General features: G+C 40.9%; 1 protein-coding gene across 2 annotated transcripts in view; it reads right to left on the bottom strand.

Moving 5' to 3' along the window:
• LOC140734923 (protein O-mannosyl-transferase TMTC2-like) overlaps positions 1-24,085 on the bottom strand; it is a 199,324-nt gene that overhangs the window by 46,967 nt on the left and 128,272 nt on the right. For both annotated transcript variants that reach the window (XM_073059630.1, XM_073059631.1), the window contains 4 exons: positions 22,025-22,110; positions 20,395-20,579; positions 9,410-9,488; positions 7,308-7,429 (listed from right to left, as the gene is read on the bottom strand). In XM_073059630.1, the coding sequence (XP_072915731.1) occupies positions 7,308-7,429; positions 9,410-9,488; positions 20,395-20,579; positions 22,025-22,110 (472 nt within the window). The remainder of the gene's footprint in view (positions 1-7,307; positions 7,430-9,409; positions 9,489-20,394; positions 20,580-22,024; positions 22,111-24,085) is intronic.

The raw sequence follows: 24,085 nt of genomic DNA, 5'->3' as shown, positions 1-24,085 counted from the left end.
TATCAATAGCAAAATAAACAATAAAGAGCATAAGAACCACAAGTATTGTGCGTCTAAGTATTTTTCAACATGTGTTTTAATTAACTTTATTTATTATTTTAATTCTAAAATGATTTTAACTTTGCAAAGTGTATCATCTTAAAAAATGGTTCATAACAAATAAATCAAGATAATTAATTATTACATAGCAAAATGATCAGTGTGTAAGGATTTATGCAGTACTGTATGGTGTAATGCTTGTTTAAATGTGAGATGTTTAAATGAGTTCTACTGCATCATATTGATGGATTTGCCTTGCACAGATTATTATGTATTTTATACACTGTAGCTATAAACAGACTCAATTATACAATTGGTACATACGGTCATAAATCAACACCAAACAGAATTTGACAGATTAAGAATAAGCACATTCTCTTTGCTGAAATGAGGAATTCTAAATGCAATTTGTGTGCAAAATAAAAGCTAAAATTGCCAAACAGAAAAACAACCCTTTCTCTTTTAAAAGATTTCTTGCTGAACAATGGAAATGTGACGCATCACTACTACATCCGACAAGGCACACTGCAGTAAAATTCCTTCATTCTCAAAGTATCTCAGAGGAACAGTGTGAGATCGGTTGTTTAATATTCATTAAGAATTCTAAGTTTTGAGGCTAAATGATGAACTTTTGAAATCTTTGCCTGTGAATTTAGGCTCAATATGAACTTAAATGAAACTGACTTCATTTCATTCATAGCCTTGGTCTACGATGCTGTCGGGAAGTTCAATGCTTAGTGCTGTGATAATTAGTTTATTCGTCTATCTGCACAGACATTACACAAAATATGTATCTTTGGGTTATTATTATATTTTAGAGCAATAAAGGAAAACACTTTTTTTTGAAGTGTGTGTGTGTAGCTTGCACAGGAAACAGTGAATTAAGCCTGACATGACTCACAGCCAAACCAAAATAATAAACTAGGCAGTGAGGTCATATCTTTGGTTTCCTAGTTCTGCTCCAATGTTATTATTCCTCACTGTGAAAGTAGAACCCAATAATACTTGATTAGCTAACTTTGAGCCAAGTGGTCCAGTCTACCCGTTTGGGTGGCATTAAAGATCCCCCAGCGCCATTGAAAGAGAGTTCTCTTGGTGTCTGGCCAAACAATCAGCCCCCTAGCAACACACAAAAAAACAGATGATCTGGCTATTTGTTTTATTGTTGATTGTGTTCTAATTGGCTACCTCATTTCTTATATAGCTGTAACAATATCTTCGGAGTATTTATTGACTGTAAAATGTGCTCTTGGATATCCTAATCTTGTGGAGGCCAATTTTTTTCTATCCTTCATTGCATTCTTTATTTTCAAATTGCAATTTTATAATTACAATTCTCTCAGCAATTGCTCTCCCAACATAAATCTGGGATGCAGTCTGTGTTTATAGCCACAAGTTCCAAGGAAAGAAAATAGAATAGATTTATGGAAATGAAATCATGTTTGATTAATTTCTAGGAGTTCTTAGAGGATGTGAATTGCAGTAATCTAGCACGAAAGGTTGTTGGATCTGCCAATACTGATCCAGTGGTTCTTCAGAAGTCAAGAGTGAGGCATAAAACTTGCTAGGTTACGGCCCATTTTAATAAGTGCTACACGAACAAAGAATTAACAAAGTAAAGAAGACTAAGAAAAAGTTGTTGTGGCCATCTCATACTCAGACTAGAAATAAACAGCATTCCAGTCAAAACTATTAACCTATTAAATAGTTAGATTCAAATGGGGTGACACTCGCTGCATGAAAACTGAGAAGCTTCTAGAAAAAATGCGTAATCAGCTATACCGGAAAATTTACTGAACATATCGTTCGTTCATTATGTGCCATAGGCTATCATGGTCATTCCATGGACATGCTTGTTCTTGACAAATTTTTCTGCAGAAGTGGTATGTTATTGCCTTCTTTTGGGCAGTGTCTTTGCAAGACAGGTGAGCCCAGCTTTTGTCAGTACTCTTCAGAGGTTGTCTACCAGGCATCAGTGGTCGTATAAGCAGGACTTGTGATATGCGCCGGCTGCTCATACGACCACCTACCACCTGCTCCCGTGGCTTCACATGACCCTGATCATGGGTGCTGAGGAGCTAAGCAGGTGCTACACCTTGCCCAAGGGTGAACTGCAGGATAGCAGACGGATGGCATGACCATAAGGCTATAAGATATAGGAGCAGAATTAGCCCATTGAGTCTGCACCGCCATTTCATCGTGGCTGATCCAATTTTCCTCTCAGCCCCAGTTTCCTGCCTTCTCCCCAAATCCCTTCATTCCCTGACTAATCAAGAATCTATCAACCTCTGCCTTAAATGCACATAAAGACTTGGTCTCCACAGCTGCCCATGGCAAAGAATTCCGCAGATTCACCACTCTCTGGCTAAAGAAATTTCTCCTCCTCTCCGTTCCAAAAGGATGTCCCTCTATTCTGAGGCTGTGTCCTCTGGTCTTAGACTCTCCCACCTTAAAAAACATCCTCTCCACATCCACTCTATCAAGGCCTTTCACCATTCGATAGGTTTCAATGAGGTCACCCTCATTCTTCTGAATTTTAGTGAATACAGGCCCCGGACCATCAGACACTCTTCATTCGACAAGCCATTCAATCCTGGAATCATTTTCATGATCCTCCTTTGAACCCTTTCCAGCTTCACCACATCCTTTCTCAGATAACGGGGCCCAAACCTGCTCACAATACTCCAAGTGAGGCATCACCAGTGCTTTATAAAGTTTCAACATTACATCTTTGCTTTTATATTTTAGTCTCCTTAAAATGAATGCTGACATTGCACTTACCTTCCTCACCATAGGCTCAACCTGCAAACTAACCTTTGGGGAATCCTGCACAGGGACTCCCAAGTCCCTTTGAATCTCAGTTTTTTGTATTTTTTCTCCATTCATGTCATCTGCAATCTGCAAAAAACCCACCAATTCCATCTTCCTAATCATTGATATATAACATAAAAAGAATTAGTCCTACCATAGACCCCACTGTGAACACCACTAGTCGCTGGCAGCCAACCAGAAAAGGCTCCCTTTATTCCCACTCTTTGCCTCCTGCCAATCAGCCACTGCTTCATCCATGCTAGAATCTTTCCTGTCATACCATGGGCTTGTAGCTTGTTTTGCAGCCTCACGTGTGGCACCTTGTCAAAAGCCTTCTGAAAATCCTAGTAGACAACATCAACAACTTCTCCTTTGCTCATCCTACTTGCTACTTCTTCAAAGAATTCCAATAGACTTATCAGGCAAGACTTTCCTTTGTGGAAACCATGCTGACTATGACCTATTTCATCATGTGCCTCCAATTTCCCTGAGACCTCATCCTTAAAAATCGACCAACATCTTCCCATCCACTGAGGTCAGACTAACTGGCCTATAGTTTCCTTTCTTCCGTCTCTCTCCATTTTAAAGAGTGGAGTGACATTTCCAATTTTCCAATCTTCCAGAACCATTCCAGAATCTAGTGATTCTTGATAGAACATTGCTAATGTCCCTACAATCTCTTCAGCCACCTCTTTCAGAACGCTGGGATGTACACTACCTGGGCCAGGTGACTTATCTAACTTCAGACCATTCAGTTTCCCAAGAACCTCCTTTCTAGTTATGGTAGATTCACACATTTCCACTGTACTGCTGGAGTCTTCCACAGAAGACTGATTCAGTTCACCTGCTGTTTCATTGTCCATGCACCTCCTTTGGCAGAGATACATCTCTACCCTGCCACCTAACTTACACATATATAGCTGATAATATAAAAATTATAATCAAAGAGAAAAATTAAACTACAAAGAAGTTTAAACTACTAGGAGTACAAGCTAGAAGGTGATAGCAGATACCAGGTAGGTGGAGGAAGGACGGGTGGAGGGAGAAGCTGAGAGGTGATAGATGTAAAAGGCTGAAGAAGAAGGAATCTGATAGGAGAGGAGAATAGACCATAGGAGAAAGGAAAGGAGGAGGGCAACCAGGGAGAATGAAAGGCAGGTGAGGAGAAGAGGTAAGAGTGGAGCCAGAGTGGGAATAGAAGAAGAGGGAAGCTAGAGAATTTGAAGTTCATTCCATCAGATTGGAGGCTACCCAAACGTAATTTGAGGTATTGTTCCTCCGACCTGAGAGTGGCCTCATTGTTGCAGTAGAGGTGGCCATGGACCAACATGCTGGAATGGAAATGGGGTTTGGAATTAAAATGGTTGGCCTGCTTGCTGTGGATGGAGAAAAAGCAGTCCTCCACTCTACGTAGGGCCTCACCAATCAGAAGCACCAGGTAGAGTAAACCAAACAGATTAGCAGGTGAAGTGTTATCTGACCTGGAAGGACTGTTTGGGACCCTAAATGGAGATGAGGGAGGTGGTGAATGGGCGGGTGTAGTATTTCTGCAGGGATAAGTTCCAGGAGAGAGATTAGTGGGGAGGGGTAAATGTACAAAGGAATCACAGAGGGAGCAATCCTTGTGGAAGTGGAGAGTGGTGGTAGGGAGGTAAAGATGTCTTTGGTGGTGAGATCCCATTGAAGATGGTGGATATTGCAGAGAATGGTGTACTGGAGGCAAAGGCTCACGGGGTGGTAGGTAAGGACAAGAGGATGTTCTTTTAAGGCAACAGAAAGATGGGGGGAGGGCAAATATCTGAAAAAATAGAGGAAATGCAGGTGAAGGCAGCATCAATGGTGGAGGAAGGAAAACCCCTTCTCTAAAGGAACATCTCTGATGTTATGGAAAGGAAAGCCTCATTATGGAAACAGCTGAGGCCGAGACAAAGGAACTGAGAAAAGGGAATGGCTTTTTTTTTTACAAATGACAGGGTAGGAAGAAGTATAGCTGAGAGAGTCAGTAGGTTTATAAAATATATTGGTAGACAGTTTGTCCGAGAGATGGAAACACAGAGATCGAGAAACTTGAGAGAGAGACGTCAGAGATGAATCAAGTGAATTTAAGGGCAGGGTGGAAGCTGAAGGCAAAGTTGATGCAATTGACAAGCTCAGCATGGGTGCATGAAGCAGCACCAATACAGTTGTCAATGTAGCACAGAAAGAGCTGGAAAGTGTTACCTGTGAAAGCTTGGAGCAGGGACTGTTCCAGGTAGCCAAAAAATAAAAAAGGAAGGCATAGCTGGGGCCCACGGCTACAACTTGGGTTTGGAGTAAGTGGAAGAAACCAGAAGAGAATTTGTTGGGTGTGAGAACCATTTCCATCAGACGGCGGAGGGTGATGGTGGAGGGGAACCAGATGGGTCTATCGTTGAGAAAGAGAATGAAAGCTTTAAGGTTTTCTTGATGGGGGATAGAAGTGAATGGGGACTGAACGTCTATGGTGAAAATGAGGCAGCCAGAGCCAGTGAATTTAAAGTTGCTGAAGAGATCAATAGATTTCTGGATAGTAAGAACATTAAGGAATCTGAAGATTGTGCAATCAATTGGAGCTGAGATAGAAGCCAGCGATGTATTTATCAAATGGTGGAACAGGGATGAAGGACCCAATGTAACCTCTTAACGTTCTAAGGTTATTGCATGAATAGGCCAATGTTTGTAAAAAAATTCTTCGATCAATACTTTTCCACTAGATGTACTGTCAAACGGTATAGGTGTAAAAAAAAGAAAAATATCATCACTTCATACCTCTTAAAGTGCACTATCCCTCAGTTAATCATGGAAATATGCTTTCATTAGAGAGAACAGTAGTCTTGATTATCAACTACTTGGAGGAAGAAGCTCTTTACAGTTCCCGTTGCAATCTTAACCCTACATCTTGGCTACTATTTAGAGGCCTATATATGATTCCCAAAAAGTTTTTTTTTACCCATGCAGTTTCTTAACTCCACCGACAAAGATTCAACATTCTCTGACCCTATGTCACCTCTTTCTAAAGATGTAATTCCATCTCTTACCAACACAGCCCTTCCCTTCCTGCTTGTCCTTTCAAAATAAAGTATATCCTTTGATGTTAAGCTTCCAACTTTGGCCTTCTTTCTGCCACGACTCAGTGATGCCCACAACATCAAACCAACCAATCTTTAATTGCGCCACGAGTTCATCCACTTTATTCTGAATGCTATGTGCATTTAAATACAGCACCGTTACTCCTACATTATTTGCTCTAATGAATTTTGCCTCTTAACTTAACTCATTGCTCTGTCTGCAGTTTTAGCCGATCATTGTCTTGTCCTTCTTTACGTTTGTATTACATACTACACCATCTACTTGCAAACCTGCAGGCTCATCTTCAGCTCTATCATACTGGTTCCCATCCCCCTGCTATATTAGTTCCACATTGATGAAAATTAAATGGCCCGAGAAGTGACTCCATAAAAATACCTTGGAAGGTCAACCACAATAAAGCGAATTGTGACAAAAAGAATAAAATGTGGTTAATAACCAAGCTGATGGGTAACTGCAGTTATTTGAACTTCTAATAATAATCTGTGAGCCTACCTGCACTGTACCACCTCTACAATACTCCTCAGACAGTATCATTTTAGCTAAGTCCTTAAATTAGCAAAATAAAATTATAAATCGCAGTAAATTGTCAGATCTAGTTTACCTGAAGGTAGAGGGGACTAGCCTGCAATTATTCCCTTTTTGGTATATTTTATTGCTGCTTCAACAAGCGTTACCAGCTGAATTTGACATCTGAAATACATTGATAAATCTGGTAAATTCAATCTCCTTCTGTCAAAAATTTTAACTTAGTGTTGGAGTGTTGGTACAGTAATTCATACAGAGGAAAATAACACACTTTGGAATTGTAGCCCCTTACACATTTGAAGTCTAACTTATGAATCTTCAGAGCTAACTGAGTTGTCGGATTAAGTTAAGAGCATATGCTTTGATGAAGTGGGCCTTACAAGCTCAAAGTACCAATTCTTTTTGAACTCTGAAGCACGCGATTATAAAGACTCTAAATTGAGCAATATTCGGAAACCATCTACCACATGAAATAATGCAAAGGGGACCCACTGGAACATCATATAGAGCTTTTAGTCAACATTTGATCCACAGTCTCAACCTAACAGTAATGCTGTTTTTATTTATGTTGAAAAATCTCATTCTCTGTTGTTCATACATATTCTGGAAGCAACCCCAGTGTGTTTTAAGTAGAAAACCATACGGCTACTGAAACTTTAAAAATATTATGTAACTCAAAGTTCTGGCGGAAGTAAAGAGGTTAAGCACTAGAACCTAGAGAGCTGCTTTCTAGAACCTGGCCCCAGATGTACAAATTCATTAAGTACAGATTGTGAGAAACAAGTTGCATAAAGACAACATTGCTATTAATAAGCTTAACTTACGGTGAGAGCCAGAAGTTTCCCAAATGTGAGGTGGGCAGGGATATGATCAGGCTTGGATCGCAAAGACTCTAAGTACCAATATTCAGCCTCTGCCAGCTTGTTCAGTCTCATGTAGGCTTCACCTGTTGGCGCACAGGTTAAAAATTGGGTCAATGCATACCTTTAACAGTACCCTCCCTCAACACAAGCACAGCAAAGGAAATCTTTTAAGTTCATCGAACTTCTGTGTTTTGTTATAATACGACAGATTAACAAATGGGCAGGTTTCACACAATGGAATAGTCCAGTGTAAAGCACTTTGATGTCCAACTTGAGTAATGACATTTTGAAACATAATCAGGCCGACTAGAAGTAGAAATGAAGCGTGTCACCAATGAGGCAACTCCTCCAAGGCACTATTCAGCCCAAGACTAATATATAGCAACAGCTTGGAGGCCAACATCCTCAAAAAGGCATTAATCTAACATCACTTTCCTGAAAAACAATGCAGCTTTGAATAAGGAGACAACTATAATGACTACTTGGGGATTGGCTCTAACTTAAAAGGGCATGTTTAAATTTATAGACACAATGTTTTCTTTAATGTAATGAAATTCTTTGAACTGTATTTACTACTCAAAATTATTTTTAATGTTTATCTGTCCATAACAAGGGAGTCTTTAGTCACAAAGACGATTTTAAAATATTACCTTTATTCATGAATCTCTTATGTAACCATTCAAAAGAATTTGAACAGATTAAGATAAATTATGTTTTTTATAGAACACATAACAGTACAGCACAGGAACAGGCCCACAATATTGTAGCAAATCAGAAGACCCAAACACTAATCACTCCTAGAGGGTCTTTATCCCTCCTACAGGGTCCTTATCCCTCCATCTTCCTTACATCCATGTGCCTATCCAAACCTCTCTAAAAGCCTCTAATGTATTTGCCTCTACCACAATACCAGGCAGTGCATTCCAGGCATCCACCACTCTCTGCGTAAAAACTTAACCCCTCAAATACCCCTTGAACTTACCCCTTCTCACCTTCAATGCATGCTCTCTGGTACTGAACATTTCAACCCTGGGAAACAGATACTGCCTGACTACTCCATCTATGTCTCTCATAATCTTATAAACTTCTATCAGACTTCCCCTCAGCCTCCATCGCTCCAGAGAAAACAACCCGAGTTTATCCTGCAAAAATATTTTCTTTTGGACAAGAGGTTTCATGGTCCTGCAGCAAGTGATAGTCTAAGAAAGCTTTGTGGCATGACAATAAATTTACAACATGCCTTGACTCATCTGGCAGCTTTAACAGACCCATTCTGTGGGTTGCAGCTCTAACCAAACAGTAATGTGTCTGCACTGGTACTCACACCAGCAGAAGATTGACTTCAGTTGCTTTATAACGAGCACTTTTACTGTGGTACTTTGACTAATAGAACAAGAATGGGTTTTTTCCCCCCTGCTTAATAAGCAGCACATGTTGTGCTCTGCTTTGCAATTTTAATATTACCTTATTATCCTTTATCTTATGGTCTTAAGTTTGATTTTAATTGAGAGATTCATCAGTTTAAAATTCTCTTGAAGTTCTTGTCCGGAGCCGCTTCCACAAAATGATATGACGACACTGAGCTGGTTAAGTCAGAAACGCTCCTTCACAGCAATTGATTAAAGCCTAAGCTTTCAAACAAGGGATCATGGTAAATCTAGAAAGGGTCGCAATTATAAAAATGAATAGCTTTGCAGAATGTTTACAATTATAGTGGATAATGCAGGTTGGGGGTGGGGGGGGGGGGTCAGGAAAAAAGTAAACCTCTCTGAAGTGGGGAGAAGCAAGAATAGCTTAGGAGCCTTTGGAGTGGAAAGATGGCAGTTTCCAGACCTACAGTGTTCAACATACCCTCAAAAAATATTACTGCTCAAGATGCATTCCCAGACAGCAAAACTAGAAGTGTATGCCCTCACTTTAGTATGACTTCAAAGGAATGAACTTTGACAGCAGAGTAAAACTTGCTTGCAGGTTTAACATTATAAACTAGAGATGAATTATTACTAGTCATGTTTCTTCCTTTGCATGTGACAGTATTACAGGCTATGACGTGATGCACTCACCCATCATGTTGTATAAGCTCTGTGGAGCAAACTGTTTTGGCATCTTCTGTACTGCTTCCTTATAGACAGCCAGTGCATCCTGCAGTGAAGAAAGATAACTGTCGTTTTGAACACAAATTTTATTTCAAAAAAAAACACACACACATAGATGAGATGTTACAAAATCTCCTTCAACCCAGTTTTCCCCTTTTCTCCTGATCTCACTGGGCCACATAAAACAACTACAACCAACAGGGTGATTGTAAAAATGTCTACAAAAATGTTTACAACTAACCCATCAGAAAAAAAAAGTTAATAGTAACTTTTTCATCTTCCAATAGAAGTTCTTGCCAGAAGTATTAACCTCACGTCACTGTTTAATAGAACTGCTGCGTAATCCACAACTTTTGCCTTTAAATCAAGCGCAGTTAAGTAGTGCCTGTTCTGATTGTGGTGATACATAGTTAAGATGTAACTGTCAGGATTTAGGATTCTCTGGCATTTCTTCACCAACCCTCCCGCTGGCTTAGAAGGCAGTCCAAGGGTATTCACTGGGCTAATCCCTGAGATGTGAGGATCACAAGTAACTAAGGAAATTAGATCAATATTCTTTGGAGCTTAGAAGGATGAGGGGTGACCGCATTGAAACATGCATGATCCTGAGAGGGCATATCAGTCGGAGATTATCTGGAATGGCTTGAGGGGTCACTTTTATTTTATGTTTTTAAAGTCATTTCCTCCCGTCCCACTTCAGGGATTTACTGTACCTAGAGCAGAAAGATGTGCATTTCTTTAAGCACCTTAAAGATCTAAAAGAAAAGTGGATTGTGTAGGTAGGAAGACATACAGCAGAATTTCTTTCTTCAGTTGCAGCACTTAGAAAGTATAAAGGTTGACTATTCAAGTTGCAACTGTGTAACTTTCTCTGTAGCTTCTATATTTTATTCAAGTCAAGTCAAATTTATTGTCGTTTATCTATATACCTGTATATAATGTATATAATCATATAATGTATATAGAAACGAGACACTGCTTCTCTGAACGGTGGGCCCTGCATATGCAGCGTTCCTGATAAATTTCCCTGATGAGGTAGGGTGACAGTAGACACTGTCATCTTCTCAGCTGTCACTGTTATCATCTTACCTTGTTCTAGCTTAATGCACTGTGTCATGATTTTGATCTGTATGAACACTATGCAAGACGCTTTTCAATGTACCTTGGTACATTTGACAATAATAAAGCAATATCAAGATAATTTTGGTTTGGTACAAATGAAGTATTGTTTGCAGATCTGCTTTGGAGATGGTACTGAAGAGATTCACCAGAATGTCCCCTAGATGGGAAAGTATCAGCTATAAGGAGAACGTGGAGAGACCTGGACTGTTTTCTGTAAAGTAGGAGGCTGAAGGGGTGACCTGATAGAAGTACATAATAAGAAATACGGTGGATTTTGGTTCATTGGACACATTGGGACTAGCACCAATTAGTAGCCAATTAAGCAGCTAACCCAATTATCTGAAGTTTCATGGAAATAGTTTTAAAAAATACATACTACCTTTTAACTAAGTAACAAATTATGTTTTAAATGAAATACAGAACAAATTAGAATAGTATCAATAGTGCTACAGAGCGATAACTCTGTGTAGCAGTTCCTAATAGTTACTGATGTAGGAAGCGATGGAGGGGGTGGCACGATAGCATAGTGGTTAGCACAATGATTTACAGTACAGGAAACCCGGGTTCAATTCCCATTGCTGCCTGTAAGGAGTTTGTACGTTCTCCCTGCGACAGTGTGGGTTTCCCCCAGGTGCTCAGGTTTCCTCCCACAATACAAAGATGTACCAGTTGGTAGGTTAATTGGTTATTGTAAATTGTCCTGTGATTAGGCTATGATTAAACTGGTGGATTGCTGGACGACGTGGTCTGATGGGCTGTATCTTAATAAATAAAAATAAACAATAAATACAAAACTTCATACAGTGTTCCCTGCAGTGTTTTTAGATAGACTGTAAATGAACAAAATCAGCACAGACAGCAAGTGCAGGTAATCGATTTCCTTCATTGTCTTCCTGCATTAGGTAGTATCAAAGATCACTGCTTTTTAATTCAGTTGCTTGGCCGAAACAAATAATGTAACATACACTACTGACAGTATTTAAAAACTGTTCAGTCTAAGCCACACAAGGGCCTAATTAGAAACTGTTGCCTCCTCCAAATCTTAATTTTTATTCGAAGACTCAAGATAATTGTCGATACCTTCAAATTTTTTTATGTAGTTCCTAACTTGCTGAATTTGTGAAATCATTTTATTTTCAACCCCGGCTGTTTCTCTCATCATCAAGCCTGAATGTTTGAAACCACAGTGAGCAAAACAGTTCTGAATTGTCTTACAGTTTATATCTCACCAACTATCAGTGACAAAAACTATTATTTTTTGAACACAAACACATGGTGTAGTAACTAACGGACTCACAAGTTCAGGCAACTGATGCTAGTTAGAAAGTGTTCGGCAACAGCAGAAGAAGAAGACGCGTCTCCTGTCCCAGTGAGGAGGCATAAAGTCCAAAATAAATGAAGGAAATCCAAGCTATTTTGTCCAGTAGTTTTTGTTCTTTAAGGCTTGTCTCAAATAGGCACATTCACTGATTAACCGATGGCCAATTAAGCGGGATCCACTGTAAATACTGTAAAACTACGAGAAACAAAGCTAAGGTTGATGGTGAGAGCCTTTTTCCCTGAGTATCAAATGCTAAAGACAATAGGTTTAAGAAGCATTAAAAACAGGCAGAGAATAGAGCAGAGGCTTTATGCCATGGACACCTACAATTAGCTGAGGGGTTCCTGGACCTCAGGTTAGGAACCTCTGCAATACAGGGACAAGGACATTGTGTAGGCAGAGAGATTACTATCAAAGTCGGCACCGATATTTTGTGCTGAAGAGCATCGTTCTCTGCTCTGTTGTGCTAGAACATCCCAAAATGTTTTTTGCCCATTGAAGGACTTCTGAACTGTACACATAAATATAATGTCAAAAACATGGTGGTTAACTGGTGCCCAGCAAGGTGGCACGGCAATGTCATGTTGCCAGGTAATTTGTTCCTTTAAAATACTTATTCAAGTATAAATACTGGTCCAAACAGTGGTGCTGACTTCTTTGTATTTCAAAACAAACCTTTGTAACCTCCTGAAAGAAAATTCAGTTGGATCCAAAAGCAAAAGCACTTCCAAGCTGGACTCCCTTGGTATGGCCCTGATGTGTCATCCTAGTTGTTTGTGCTCAAGCTGCAAGATTTGAACTTGAATCCACTGACTCAAAAGTGAGAGTACAGTCCACTGAACCACAAACAGCCCCATTAAACATTTGATATCAATTACTTTAAAAGGAGTTGTTTTTCCAGACACCACCACAGTACGTTGACCATTACTGAAGCCTAAGTCAACAAGTCTATAAGGAAGTCAGTGGTTTGCTGGGGTCCTAAACAACAGCTGATTCAGAAGCAAACTGTGATTATACAGGAGATAGCTGACATCCTTGTGTTGACACATTTCCTTAGTTTCTGCCAGTCTGCAAAACATATTTTTTAAAGAATCAGCAGAGAGAGGTGGCTATCAATGGAGGAAGCTGTGATCCTTTGATCCTTTGGCTGTTGATTTCAAGGGCAGAATCACTGCCATATTCAAAGAGAAGTTTACACCCAGTAAAACGTGGTTTCTGCTTCCATATCGACGTAAGTCGACTTTCATCAAGTTCGGTATTTTTGAGATCTGATGTGGAATGAGACAATTTATGAACCCAACCCAACAAAGTCTGCACAAGGATTTTATATTTGACAGGATGTGAATCAGGTGTTAACTGATGACCCAACATGACACATCCATTCTGTTGAAGTTATGGAAATATGGTACAAAGAAATGGCAGGAAGTGCTTGGTGTTGAAATGCTGGCAGGGCAACCTAATGAGATAAGTTACAAGTACATGGGTTACTTTGCATATCCTTCAACTCAGTTTACAGATAAAAAGCTGATATTGTAACATTATAAATCACCAGTTAGCCCCTGAATGGAGGCAGTGAGGATAATTCTGGGCACAACATTTGAGGGAAGATATAAACATTTAAAGATGGTTTAGATTTTGTGTTGTAGAACCATAGGATATAGGAACAGAATTAGGCTGTTTGGCCACATTGAATATGCTCCATCATTTCATCATGGCTGATCCACTTTTCCTCTCAGCCCCAATCTCCTTTCTTCTCCCCGTATCCCTTCATGCCCTGATTAATCAAGAATCTATCAACCTCTGCCTTAAATATACTCAATGACTTTCCCTCCACAGTCACCTGTGGAAATGAATTCCACAGATTTGCCACTCTGGCTAAAGAAATTTCTCCTAATGTCCGTTCTCAAAGAAGATTACTGGGGATGAAGCGAATTTGGTTATGACAAGGGATTAGAAAGTAAAAACTGTTCTCAAAGAAGATTCAGTGATGATCTAAAACAGGGGTTCCCAACCTGGAGTCTTCAGACACCTCGGTAAATGGTAAGGGTCCATGGCATAAAAAATGTTGGGAACTCCTGTTCTAAAACAAAATTACTTAATATTCAAGTTAGGGAAAAATTATTCCTTCTGACAAATGGCCCAAAAATCAGAGGTCAACTTCACTATGGATAAAGCAGCCATTTTATGAACTCCATTAACCATTCCCTCTACCACTGGCATGCACTTGATGCAGTGTGCACCACCTACCAAATGCAATGCAGTTACTAGCCTTGGCTGCTCCAAAGCTCTTTCACCAAGAAGAATGCAGGCGGCAAGTGCCCGTGAAGAAGTGAGTCACCTATCGTCCAGGCACAGAGACATACCACCAATCCTTCATCAATGCCGGGTCCAGTTCCTGGTAGTCTCTCTCACTCTCTCTGCTTCGGTACTCAGGAAGTACGTTCACCAGAAAGAGCACAGTCGTTCAAGAAGAATGTTCACCTACCAAGGGTAACTTAGGAATGGGCAATAAATACTTGTCTTGCAAGTGACAAAGAATGAATATTGAAAAACAATAGATATAAAATAATTTGCAAAATGTTATGGAGTAAAGATGAGGATGAAAGATTTCACTCAGAGTGCTGTGTGAATCAGGAAAGATGGTGGAAATTAATTTTATTTTAAAAAATTAAATAGAGACACTCAGGTGTGACATAGTAGTATAGTGGTTAGCACAATGCTTTATAGTATCAACGACCTGGGTTCAATTCCTGCAGCTGCCTGTAAAAAGTTTGTACGTTCTCCCTGTGGCCGCAAGGATTTCTCTGGGTGCTCCAGTTTCTCCCACAGTCCAAAGACGTACCGGATGGAAGGCTAATTGGTCATTGGTCCTGTAATTAGGCCGGGATTAAATTAGGGGATTGCTAAACAATGTGGCTCAAAGGGCCAGAAGGACCTATTCCACACTGCATCTCAACAAATAATTTAAAAATAATTTTGAAATTTAGATAACTGCAGCAAAGAGCTGGGGTATGAGGCAATGTTCTTTTAAGAGAAACAAAAGAAACAGTAGAGGGCAGTAGGACAAATTGCCTCCTTTTGCATGAGGTACTTTAATGGTATATGCAAAATGGTACTCAATCTTTGTGATAAACTCTTTCCCTCTTTTTCTTGCCCACTCATGAATTACTTCTTAGTTTAAGGTACATTCAGCAGGCACACTGTAGCTTAATTCATCATTCCTTTAACTGAAAAGACTCAGGAGAGAACAGTGGGATATTTAACTTGTGATGGATTGTTTAAAGATATTTTTGCGGGATTATCCAGATAAGCTTGAGAGCTTGTTTAGAATAGGATCCTGCTGAAAGATGTGAGACACACAGCACGTCGCATGTGAGAGAAAATAGCTGCAGCTACTTGCTAAAAAGAGTTTGGGAATGAGGCATTTCAGTTAGATATAGTAGCCGAGGCGGTTTTCCCATGGGCAAAGCAGTTTGAGAAGAGATTTGCTCAAGGTGTGTAAGGTTGTGATGAGCATAGATAGGGTAAGGAGATCTGCTCCTATCTGTGGGCTATTTACAGATCGAGGAAAACAGATTTAAAGTGATAGATGAATGATTCTGAAGAAATGTGATGGAAATGTTTCTACACAGGGAGTAGCTACAGACTGGAACATGATGGTGAGATACATCCTAGGATTTGCTGGGGGACACAACCAGTGATGTAACATGGGGTCATCCAGTCTTTCGACATCAGACACTCTTGCCAGGCAACCCAGCCAGGGTTAATCAGGCCCTGGCTTGTGTCCCAGCAGCATCTGTCCACAGGCCACACCTCTTGATCCATAGTCATTTGATGGTTTGCTCAACAGCCCCTGTGACGGTCATGATGGCATTTTTCTTTGTAGCCTCTGTAATGCCAAGGAGAGAGTAGGTTCTGCAGGGTGAGCGGTCACAAAATCTCTACACCCTAGCTGCCAAAATGATAAATCAGAGTCATCGGGGCAATCAAAAGGGAAAGAAAAGCAGAAAAATACAAATTACAGGGCTGGTGTTCTTTATTGACCTTTCAAAAGCCTACAACTTCATCACCAATTATATTTGAGGATTAGGTGGGATTCTCCTCAATTATACTTGTCCTAAAAATTCATCTGCATTCTACATCTGTTACACAATGATATGCAAGTCATGATTCTAATCAAGGAGTCCTCTGCTAATCCAATTCCAATGCAGATGGACTCAACAAGACTGTTGTTGTCACTCCAATCACCTTCTCAATCTTCATCATTACAACAGGGGACCTCACCTTCAACAAGCTCTTCAGTGGAGTGGAGCTAATCTACAGCACTAATGGAAAACTGTTGAACCTTTATTGCTTGCACTCCAGAACCAAGATCACTCCAATTTCAGTTATTGAAGTGCATTATGCAAATAATGCAGGTGCACATACACACTCGAAGGCTGAACTCCAAATCAGCATTGACTGCTTCACTAAAGCATCTGAGAGAATAGGCTTCAAATTAGCATAAGACCATAAGATAAAAAAGCAGAATTAGGCCACTTGGCCCATTGAGTCTGCTCCACCATTTCATCATGGCTGATCCATTTTCCCTCCCAGCTCTACTCTCCTGCCTTCTCCCTGTAACATTTCATGCCTGGATTATTCAAGTGCCTATCAACCTCTGCCTTAAATATGCCCATCTAGAGGACAAAGGGGTTCTGCTATCTTAATCACTTTCCACATCCCACAAAGACACACATCACTGACAAAAGTCACCACCATTTCTATTGCACCAGCATAGGTTTTGGATCTCTGAAGAAAAGAGTTTTGGAAGATTACGACTTCAAACCTGGCACAAAGTTCATGGTCTATAGGGGAGCATTAATCTCTGTCCTTTTAGATGCTTCAGAAACATGGACTACCTTCCACAGACACCCCAGAGCACTGGGGACATACACCCATTGCTGTCTCTGCAAATGCTCCAACAAGTGTAATAGCGTCAGCATCCTATCCCAGACAACATCCACAGCGCCAAGGTTTTAAATGTACTTCTTTAGTTCTGACTGGAAGACTGATTGTTCACATACCCACCATCAGACTCCCACACCAGGCATTCTACTCCAAACTCTATCACAACAACAGATTACAAAAAGAGCAAAGGCAATAAAAGCCTTCTTGAAAAAAAATGTAACAAACTCATCAATTTATTAAATGATGAACTCAATACAGAGGCTTTGGGCCTACTCCAGGCTGCTTCACCAATTTATAGGGGTTACTGTTGTTGTTGCTCGCTTATATTGTTTGCATGATTTATGGTTTTTTTTCTCTCTTTCTCTGTGCACATTGGGGTTGGGCTTTTTTAAAGATCGGGTTCTGTTGGGTCTCTTGCTTTGCGGGTGCTGGTAAGCAAACAAATCTCAAGGTTGTGTAATTCATACAGTCTTTGATAATAAATGTACTTTGAATCCTTGAATTCATCAGACTCCCTAGGCTATGATCACTCAAAAATGAGAAGGAACAGCTCTTAAAAACTAAGCCCTTTAAGTCTCTTTGCTGTGAATATGCAAGGCTCAAGTGAAACTGTAGAAAGAGTACAGAGCCTATGGAACAAACTATCCATCCCTGCTGTAGAAGCTGTCAACAGGTCTCACAACTGGGGATAATCACAAAATGAAAGTACATGGGAATTGAAGGTAATATCAATTAATGGGTGGCGAGCTGCTTGTCAGACAGGAAACAGAGGAAGAAATAAATGGATCCTTTCCAAGTGACAGGAAATGCTGAAATATGTATTGAGCTTTATATTTTTTTGTAACCATTTGATGTAACAAAATGACAATAGACAATAGGCTCAGGAGTAGACCATTCAGCCCTTCTAGCCAGCACTGCCATTCACTGTGATCATGGCTGATCATACACAATCAGTACCCTGTTCCTGCCCTCTCCCCATATCCCTTGACCCCGCTATCTATAAGAGCTCTATCTAACTCTCTCTTGAATGCATCCAGAGACTTGGCCTCCACTGCCTTCTGGGGCAGAGCATTCCACATATCCACCACTCTCTGGGTGAAAAAGTTTTTCCGCATCTCAGTTCTAAATGGCCTACCCCTTATTCTTAAACTGTGGCCTCTAGTTCTGGAATCACCCATCAGCGGGAACATGCTTCCTGCCTTCAGCGTGTCCAATCCCTTAATAATCTTATATGTCTCAATCAGATCCAAAATGGAATTGTACAATCACAGAGTGCTATGCTAATATATGTATGTGACTAAACAAACAAGAAGAAACTACAAGAGATGTGCTTACTAAAGGAATTAAGTGACTGCAAGCACACAGTGTACTGTACTGAACATTGTACAAAAATAAGAAAGCAGCAGAGATGAGTCAACTGCAGATGGCAGACTACAACAAATGTATCTGAAGGACTGAGCTTGCTGGAAATAATAAATTCCACTCGTTATGTATAAAAGGAACCCTTTGTGAACAGTGTGTTGGAAGACCCTTACCATCCCCGGTGGGAGTGGAGGTGAACTTTCCTTGCAAGTAATACAGACACTTGATAAAAATCAACTCAGTGCTGGCATTGTGTTCTGTGAGAGTTAGTGGAGAGATATGTGACAACACCATATTCATCAACTAATAACTGATTTTTTTTTTTCTCTTCAGAGAATAATGGCTCCACCATTGCAAAGAACATAGAGGAAGGACCTTTCAGCTTGTGGAAATGTAACCCCTGTGATGTTGCACACAGTATATTGGGCTTCATGGTCAGCAGTAGACCCTAAACAACAACACCATCATCCCTCAGAAACTGATTGGAAAGCTGAGCCTACTTGGTCTGAACACTTCCCTCTGCAACTGGATTCTAGACTTCCTGACTGGGAGACCTCAGCCAGTCCAGATCAGAAGCAGCATCTCCAACACCATCACACTGAGCACGGGGCCCCCCAGGGCTGTGTGCTCAGTCCACTGCTGTTCACTCTGCTGACCCACGACTGTGCTGCAACACACAGCTCGAACCACATCATCAAGTTCGCCGATGACACGACCGTGGTGGGTCTCATCAGGAAGAACGATGAGTCAGCTTACAGAGAGGAGGTGCAGCGGCTAACGGACTGGTGCAGAGCCAACAACCTGTCTCCGAATGTGAACAAAACAAAAGAGATGGTTGTTGACTTCAGGAAGGCACGGAGCGACCACTCCCCGCTGAACATCGATGGCTCCTCGGTAGAGATCGTTAAGAGCACCAAATTTCTTGGTGTTCACCTGGAGGAGAATCTCACCTGGTCCCTCAATACCAGCTCCATAGCAAAGAAAGCCCAGCAGCGTCTCTACTTTCTGTGAAGGCTGAGGAAAGTCCATCTCCCACCCCCCCCATCCTCATCACATTCTACAGGGGTTGTATTGAGAGCATCCTGAGCAGCTGCATCACTGCCTGGTTCGGAAATTGCACCATCTCGGATAGTGAGGTCAGCCGAGAAGATCATCAGGGTCTCTCTTCCCGTCATTACGGATGTGTACACTGCACGCTGCATCCGCAAAGCAAACAGCATTATGAAGGACCCCACGCACCCCTCATACAAACTCTTCTCCCTCCTGCCATCTGGGAAAAGGCACCGAAGCATTCGGGCTCTCACGACCAGACTATGTAACAGTTCCTTCCCCCAAGCTATCAGACTCCTCAATACCCAGAGCCTGGACTGACACCTTACTGCCCTATTGTCTTGTTTATTATTTATTGTAATGCCTGCACTGTTTTGTGCACTTTATGCAGTCCTGGGTAGGTCTGTCGTCTAGTGTAGTTTTTTTCTATGTTGTTTTTTACGTAGTTCAGTCTAGTTTTTGTACTGTGTCATGTAACATCATGGTCCTGAAAAAACATTGTCTCATTTTTACTATATACTGTACCAGCAGTTATGGTCAAAATGACAATACAAGTGACTTGACTTGATTTGTTACTTGTCATACACCATACATTTAAAGTGGTAAATCTCTGAGTCATGATGTACTGGAATGATTCGAGCCCCAATGTCTGAATTACATCAGTTCAATGCTGAGATACATCCAAAGAAGCGTTGGGTCACATCATCAGTGATGTATCCTGCAGCCCTTGGGTGTTTCAGCTCTTTCAACATCAGACACTCTCACCCAGCCAGGGTTGATCAGGCCCCGGCTTGTGTCCCAACAGCATTGGCCACGAGTCTCACCTCTTGACCCACCGTCATCTGAAGGCTTGCAGAGCAGCCTCTGTGACAGTGCCGATGACTCCTTTCTTTGCAGCCCCATAACGCCAAGGAGAGAGTAGGTTCTGCAGAGCGAGCAGCCAGCCAAACCTCTGCACCCCACCTCAAACGGCTCACATTGTGCCCTCCACACACCTCTAGCACTGCTCCTGGCATTTGGCTTTTTTACGCTCAAACACCTGCTCTATCCAGTCTTCCCAAGGAATTGCCAGGTCTACCATGACCACCTTGTTCCAGTATTGCTTGCAAACCCGCCATTATAATAGTGCTTCTTACTCTACTCGTACCTCATGTTGTCCTTGTTCATGGAGAAGTTTGCCCAAGTTGTATAAGCAGCTTGTTACTGAACTTCTGTGAGTGTGAGGATCTTTCAGGTTTTCGTCCGAAATTTCAGCACATACAACAAAGGTTCTCTTTGCTTCTTCTAACCGTCCCTGGTTCATTAAAATAATCCCAGTGTTCAAGTAGGCAGCTGCAAAACAAGAACGAAGAAAGAATCAACAACAGCCAGAAATGTTAATTAAGCACAAGGGATATGTTCCCTCTTTTCAGTATCATTTGTCACAGAAGTCTGAAATTTCCACAGTTAGTCATTAAAAAAGATGCTGCTGACTACAGGTAGGATAATGTGCATATCAAACACAAAAAATGGCCCTAGTCTTAAAGCAGTCCTACATTACAATTAAACAACCAAAATATAATGGCAGGAAATTTGCATAACAAATCATTTAATGTGTCTAACAACCCCTTACATAAACTGTGTTTCTGATAATTCTGTGCACTTGATATTCCTGCTTATTTACATTTGCGAACCAGTATTTCTCAAGTATTACAGATAAATACCTCTAAAAGGGCCACAACCTTGGTGTGGTTTGGAGGCTTGCGTGCCTCAATGACTCAGAGAGCTACAATGGGTGGAGCTTTATGCTTTGGCTCTTGGTAGAGTCACCCATGCGAAACAGGTCAAAGGGTAGAGGCCAGACTAGGAGTGGTCCACCGGTCCTCCAGATTCAGGGGTTCAGCTCAGGGCTAACAACCCTGACTGGTAAAACAAAATTGTTATGGATAGAGCAACGATGAATCCTTCTACATCTGAGTACGACAGTATTCCTGAGTCTCCACTCGGAATTTGCATGACAGATAGTAATGAAAACCAAGAGGAAGCTACTGACATGATAAAGGAAACCCTGAACACCGCCAGAGATGGAGGACCTTCACTGCTGCCCAAAAAGTCAGTGGTGTAAAGGGCAGTAAGTAAGTAAGTACGAATAAGCAGCCTAGGTTTAACCAAATGCACTTATTGTCTTTCAGTGGAAATCCTTGGTTCTTTTGTATCGATGGATAAACTCCGAACTCTTGCAACTGATAGGGTGGGTAAATCCATTCCCTTCTATCTTAAGGCAAAAGCCATTTGTGCTCAATTTGCACAATGCCATTGCAATATCAGAAGAAATGCACATCTCAAAAATAAATACAACTATCCAATTAGGAGTAGTTTGGCCTGACCCTTGTCATTTTGACTTTGGTCTGGAGTTTTGAGCAGAAACATATGGAAGAATCAAACATCAATGCACCAGAACTATTTCCAAATAAATAAAATAATTGGCAACCAAAAAAAAAAACATTTTTTTGCTAATTGAGCAGAGACTGGAGTATAATTAGTCTTTCATCACAGTAGTGAATTTGAGTTTTCGTCACTATTACTGCAAAGAGAAATAGCCATAAATTAACATACGGACACTTTAATTGGCTCATCGTAATGAGCACTGACCAACCAACATTTGGATCGTTTTAAATTAGTGCCCCAAATCTGGATAACAGTGCCTTACTTCAAATGAGAAAAATGTATGACTAATTAGCTATTTTGAAAAGCAAAGAGTGAGTTAATGTTTTCAACAAAGTTAAGCATTTACTTACATGCCAGGGTGGGTCGGCTACCAATGGCCAATTTATAGTAGTGCAGAGCATCCGAGAACCGGTCACTTTCTTGTAAGAGCAGTCCTCTGATAATTTTTTAAAAATACAAAATATAAATACCAAGATATTACTGAAAGTAAAATGATGTTGAAACAATGGGTATGTCACCTGAAGAAAGGCAGGATTAACGACAAATAGTGCATCCCAATGTGGGGATGGAAATAATAAAAACTGAAAGCAGCATTTCATATTTTTCCCCCAATGTGGTTCTCAGCTTCAGCAAAAGTACACAGATCCTGATTATATTCACAAGGACTTTAAGCAAGAGAAATTGGACAGCAGTTTCTTCTCCCACCTCTGGATCATAACTTTTCTAAACACCCCACTGTAATAAAAGTTGCTCAAGTTCAAGTTTATTGTCATTCAACCATACACATGTATATAGAACATCTAAATGAAACATCATTCCTCCGAGGCAAAAGTGCAAATCACAGTACACATTTAGTCACACACAGCACACATAGACATGATATAGCACATATGGTTATGATAAAGCACAATACAGTCACAAAATAATATCAGCACAACTCCCTGAGTAGTATGGACTAAAGACTGATAGTGCATGGGATGTTGTCTTGCAGCCATGTTGCATCGGATCAGTAATCTTCTAAGTCAGCTGGCTATGTTTCTGTCTTTGAAAGGCACAGACTTGAGACAATTGCTTCACTTTTCTTGAAATTTTTCTGCTATCCACACCCCGCCCCCCCCAAACTTCTTTACATTTTTGCTTCCCAAAATGGCATTTATTTTGCCTCACTTAAGATATGAGGCACATTGTGACAAATGCAATTGAGATATTTGAAGAATCACTTCTAGGTTACCTCCAAGTCTTTTTCTGGATGTTATGGCAGGTATTGCAGCTAAGCACAGAACCTTCATCTAGCCTCAGTTTGAGCCAGATAAAATCGAGGTGCTCAGGGAAGTGAGTATGGAACTTTAGGAAGCGTGCAGAGGAGATTTACAAGGACGTTCCCTGGATTGGGGAGCATGCCTTATGAGAATAGGTTGGCTGAACTCAGCCTTTTCTCCTTGGAGCGACGGATGATGAGTGGTAACCTGATAGAGGTGTAGAAGATGATGAGAGGCAATAATTGTGTGGATAATCAGAGGCTTTTTCCCAGGGCTGAAATGGCTAACACAAGAACGCACAGTTTTAAGGTGCTTGGAAGTAGGTACAGAGGAGATATCAGGGGTAAGTTTTTTTATGCAGGGAGTGGTGAGTGCGTGGAATGGGCTGCCGGCGACGGTGGTGGAGGCGGATACAATAGGGTCTTTTAAGAGACTCCTGGACAGATACACAGAGCTCATAAAAATAGGCCATGGGTAACCCTAGATAATTTCTAAGGTAAGGACATGTTCGGCACAGCTTTGTGGGCTGAAGGGCCTGTATTGTGCTGTAGGTTTTTACGCTTCTATTCTATGTTTCTAACTAAACATTTTCTTATACTTTCTTTCAAAGAGAAAACTTGGACTACAATATACAATGAACTACAGATTACTTTAATTGTGCAGAGTTCAAGTTCAACTGCATAGGGGTCAGCAGGACTTCCTCTTACTGAAATGCAAAGTCCGGAATCAAGCTGTCAAGTGGGTATGCAACAAAAGCTGGAAACTGTTGTGGTATGTAAACTTTCAGCTTGCACCATCCCATCATTGAGTAACATAAAGCATTTGGCCATTGTGCTCTTGGTCAAAATCTTCACAAGGGCCTAACTAAATGGCAAAATTGCACAAAATAGCGACAGAAAAGGAGTGACCAGAAATACATCATTACATAAACTACAGCATCCAATCCACAAACTGCATTGATTAAACTTTGCCCAAGACCCAAGACTCTGGCACCGCCCTCCAGCAGCATCAAGCGAGAGGGTGAACGAGACCAGTCATTCGCAGGCAGACGGTGCTGAACGCGCGCTTGCCTTTCTCCCTCGTCCTCGCTGATTTCTATCTTCCTCAGCACGTTAATCAGTGAGAAGTGGACGTGATTGTGAATTTGTGTCC

This window comes from Hemitrygon akajei, chromosome 10 (genome assembly GCF_048418815.1).
Source record: "Hemitrygon akajei chromosome 10, sHemAka1.3, whole genome shotgun sequence".
Taxonomy (NCBI): Eukaryota; Metazoa; Chordata; class Chondrichthyes; order Myliobatiformes; family Dasyatidae; genus Hemitrygon; species Hemitrygon akajei.
Note: the sequence above shows the minus strand (reverse complement) of the source record. Positions and strands in the feature narration are given on the sequence as shown.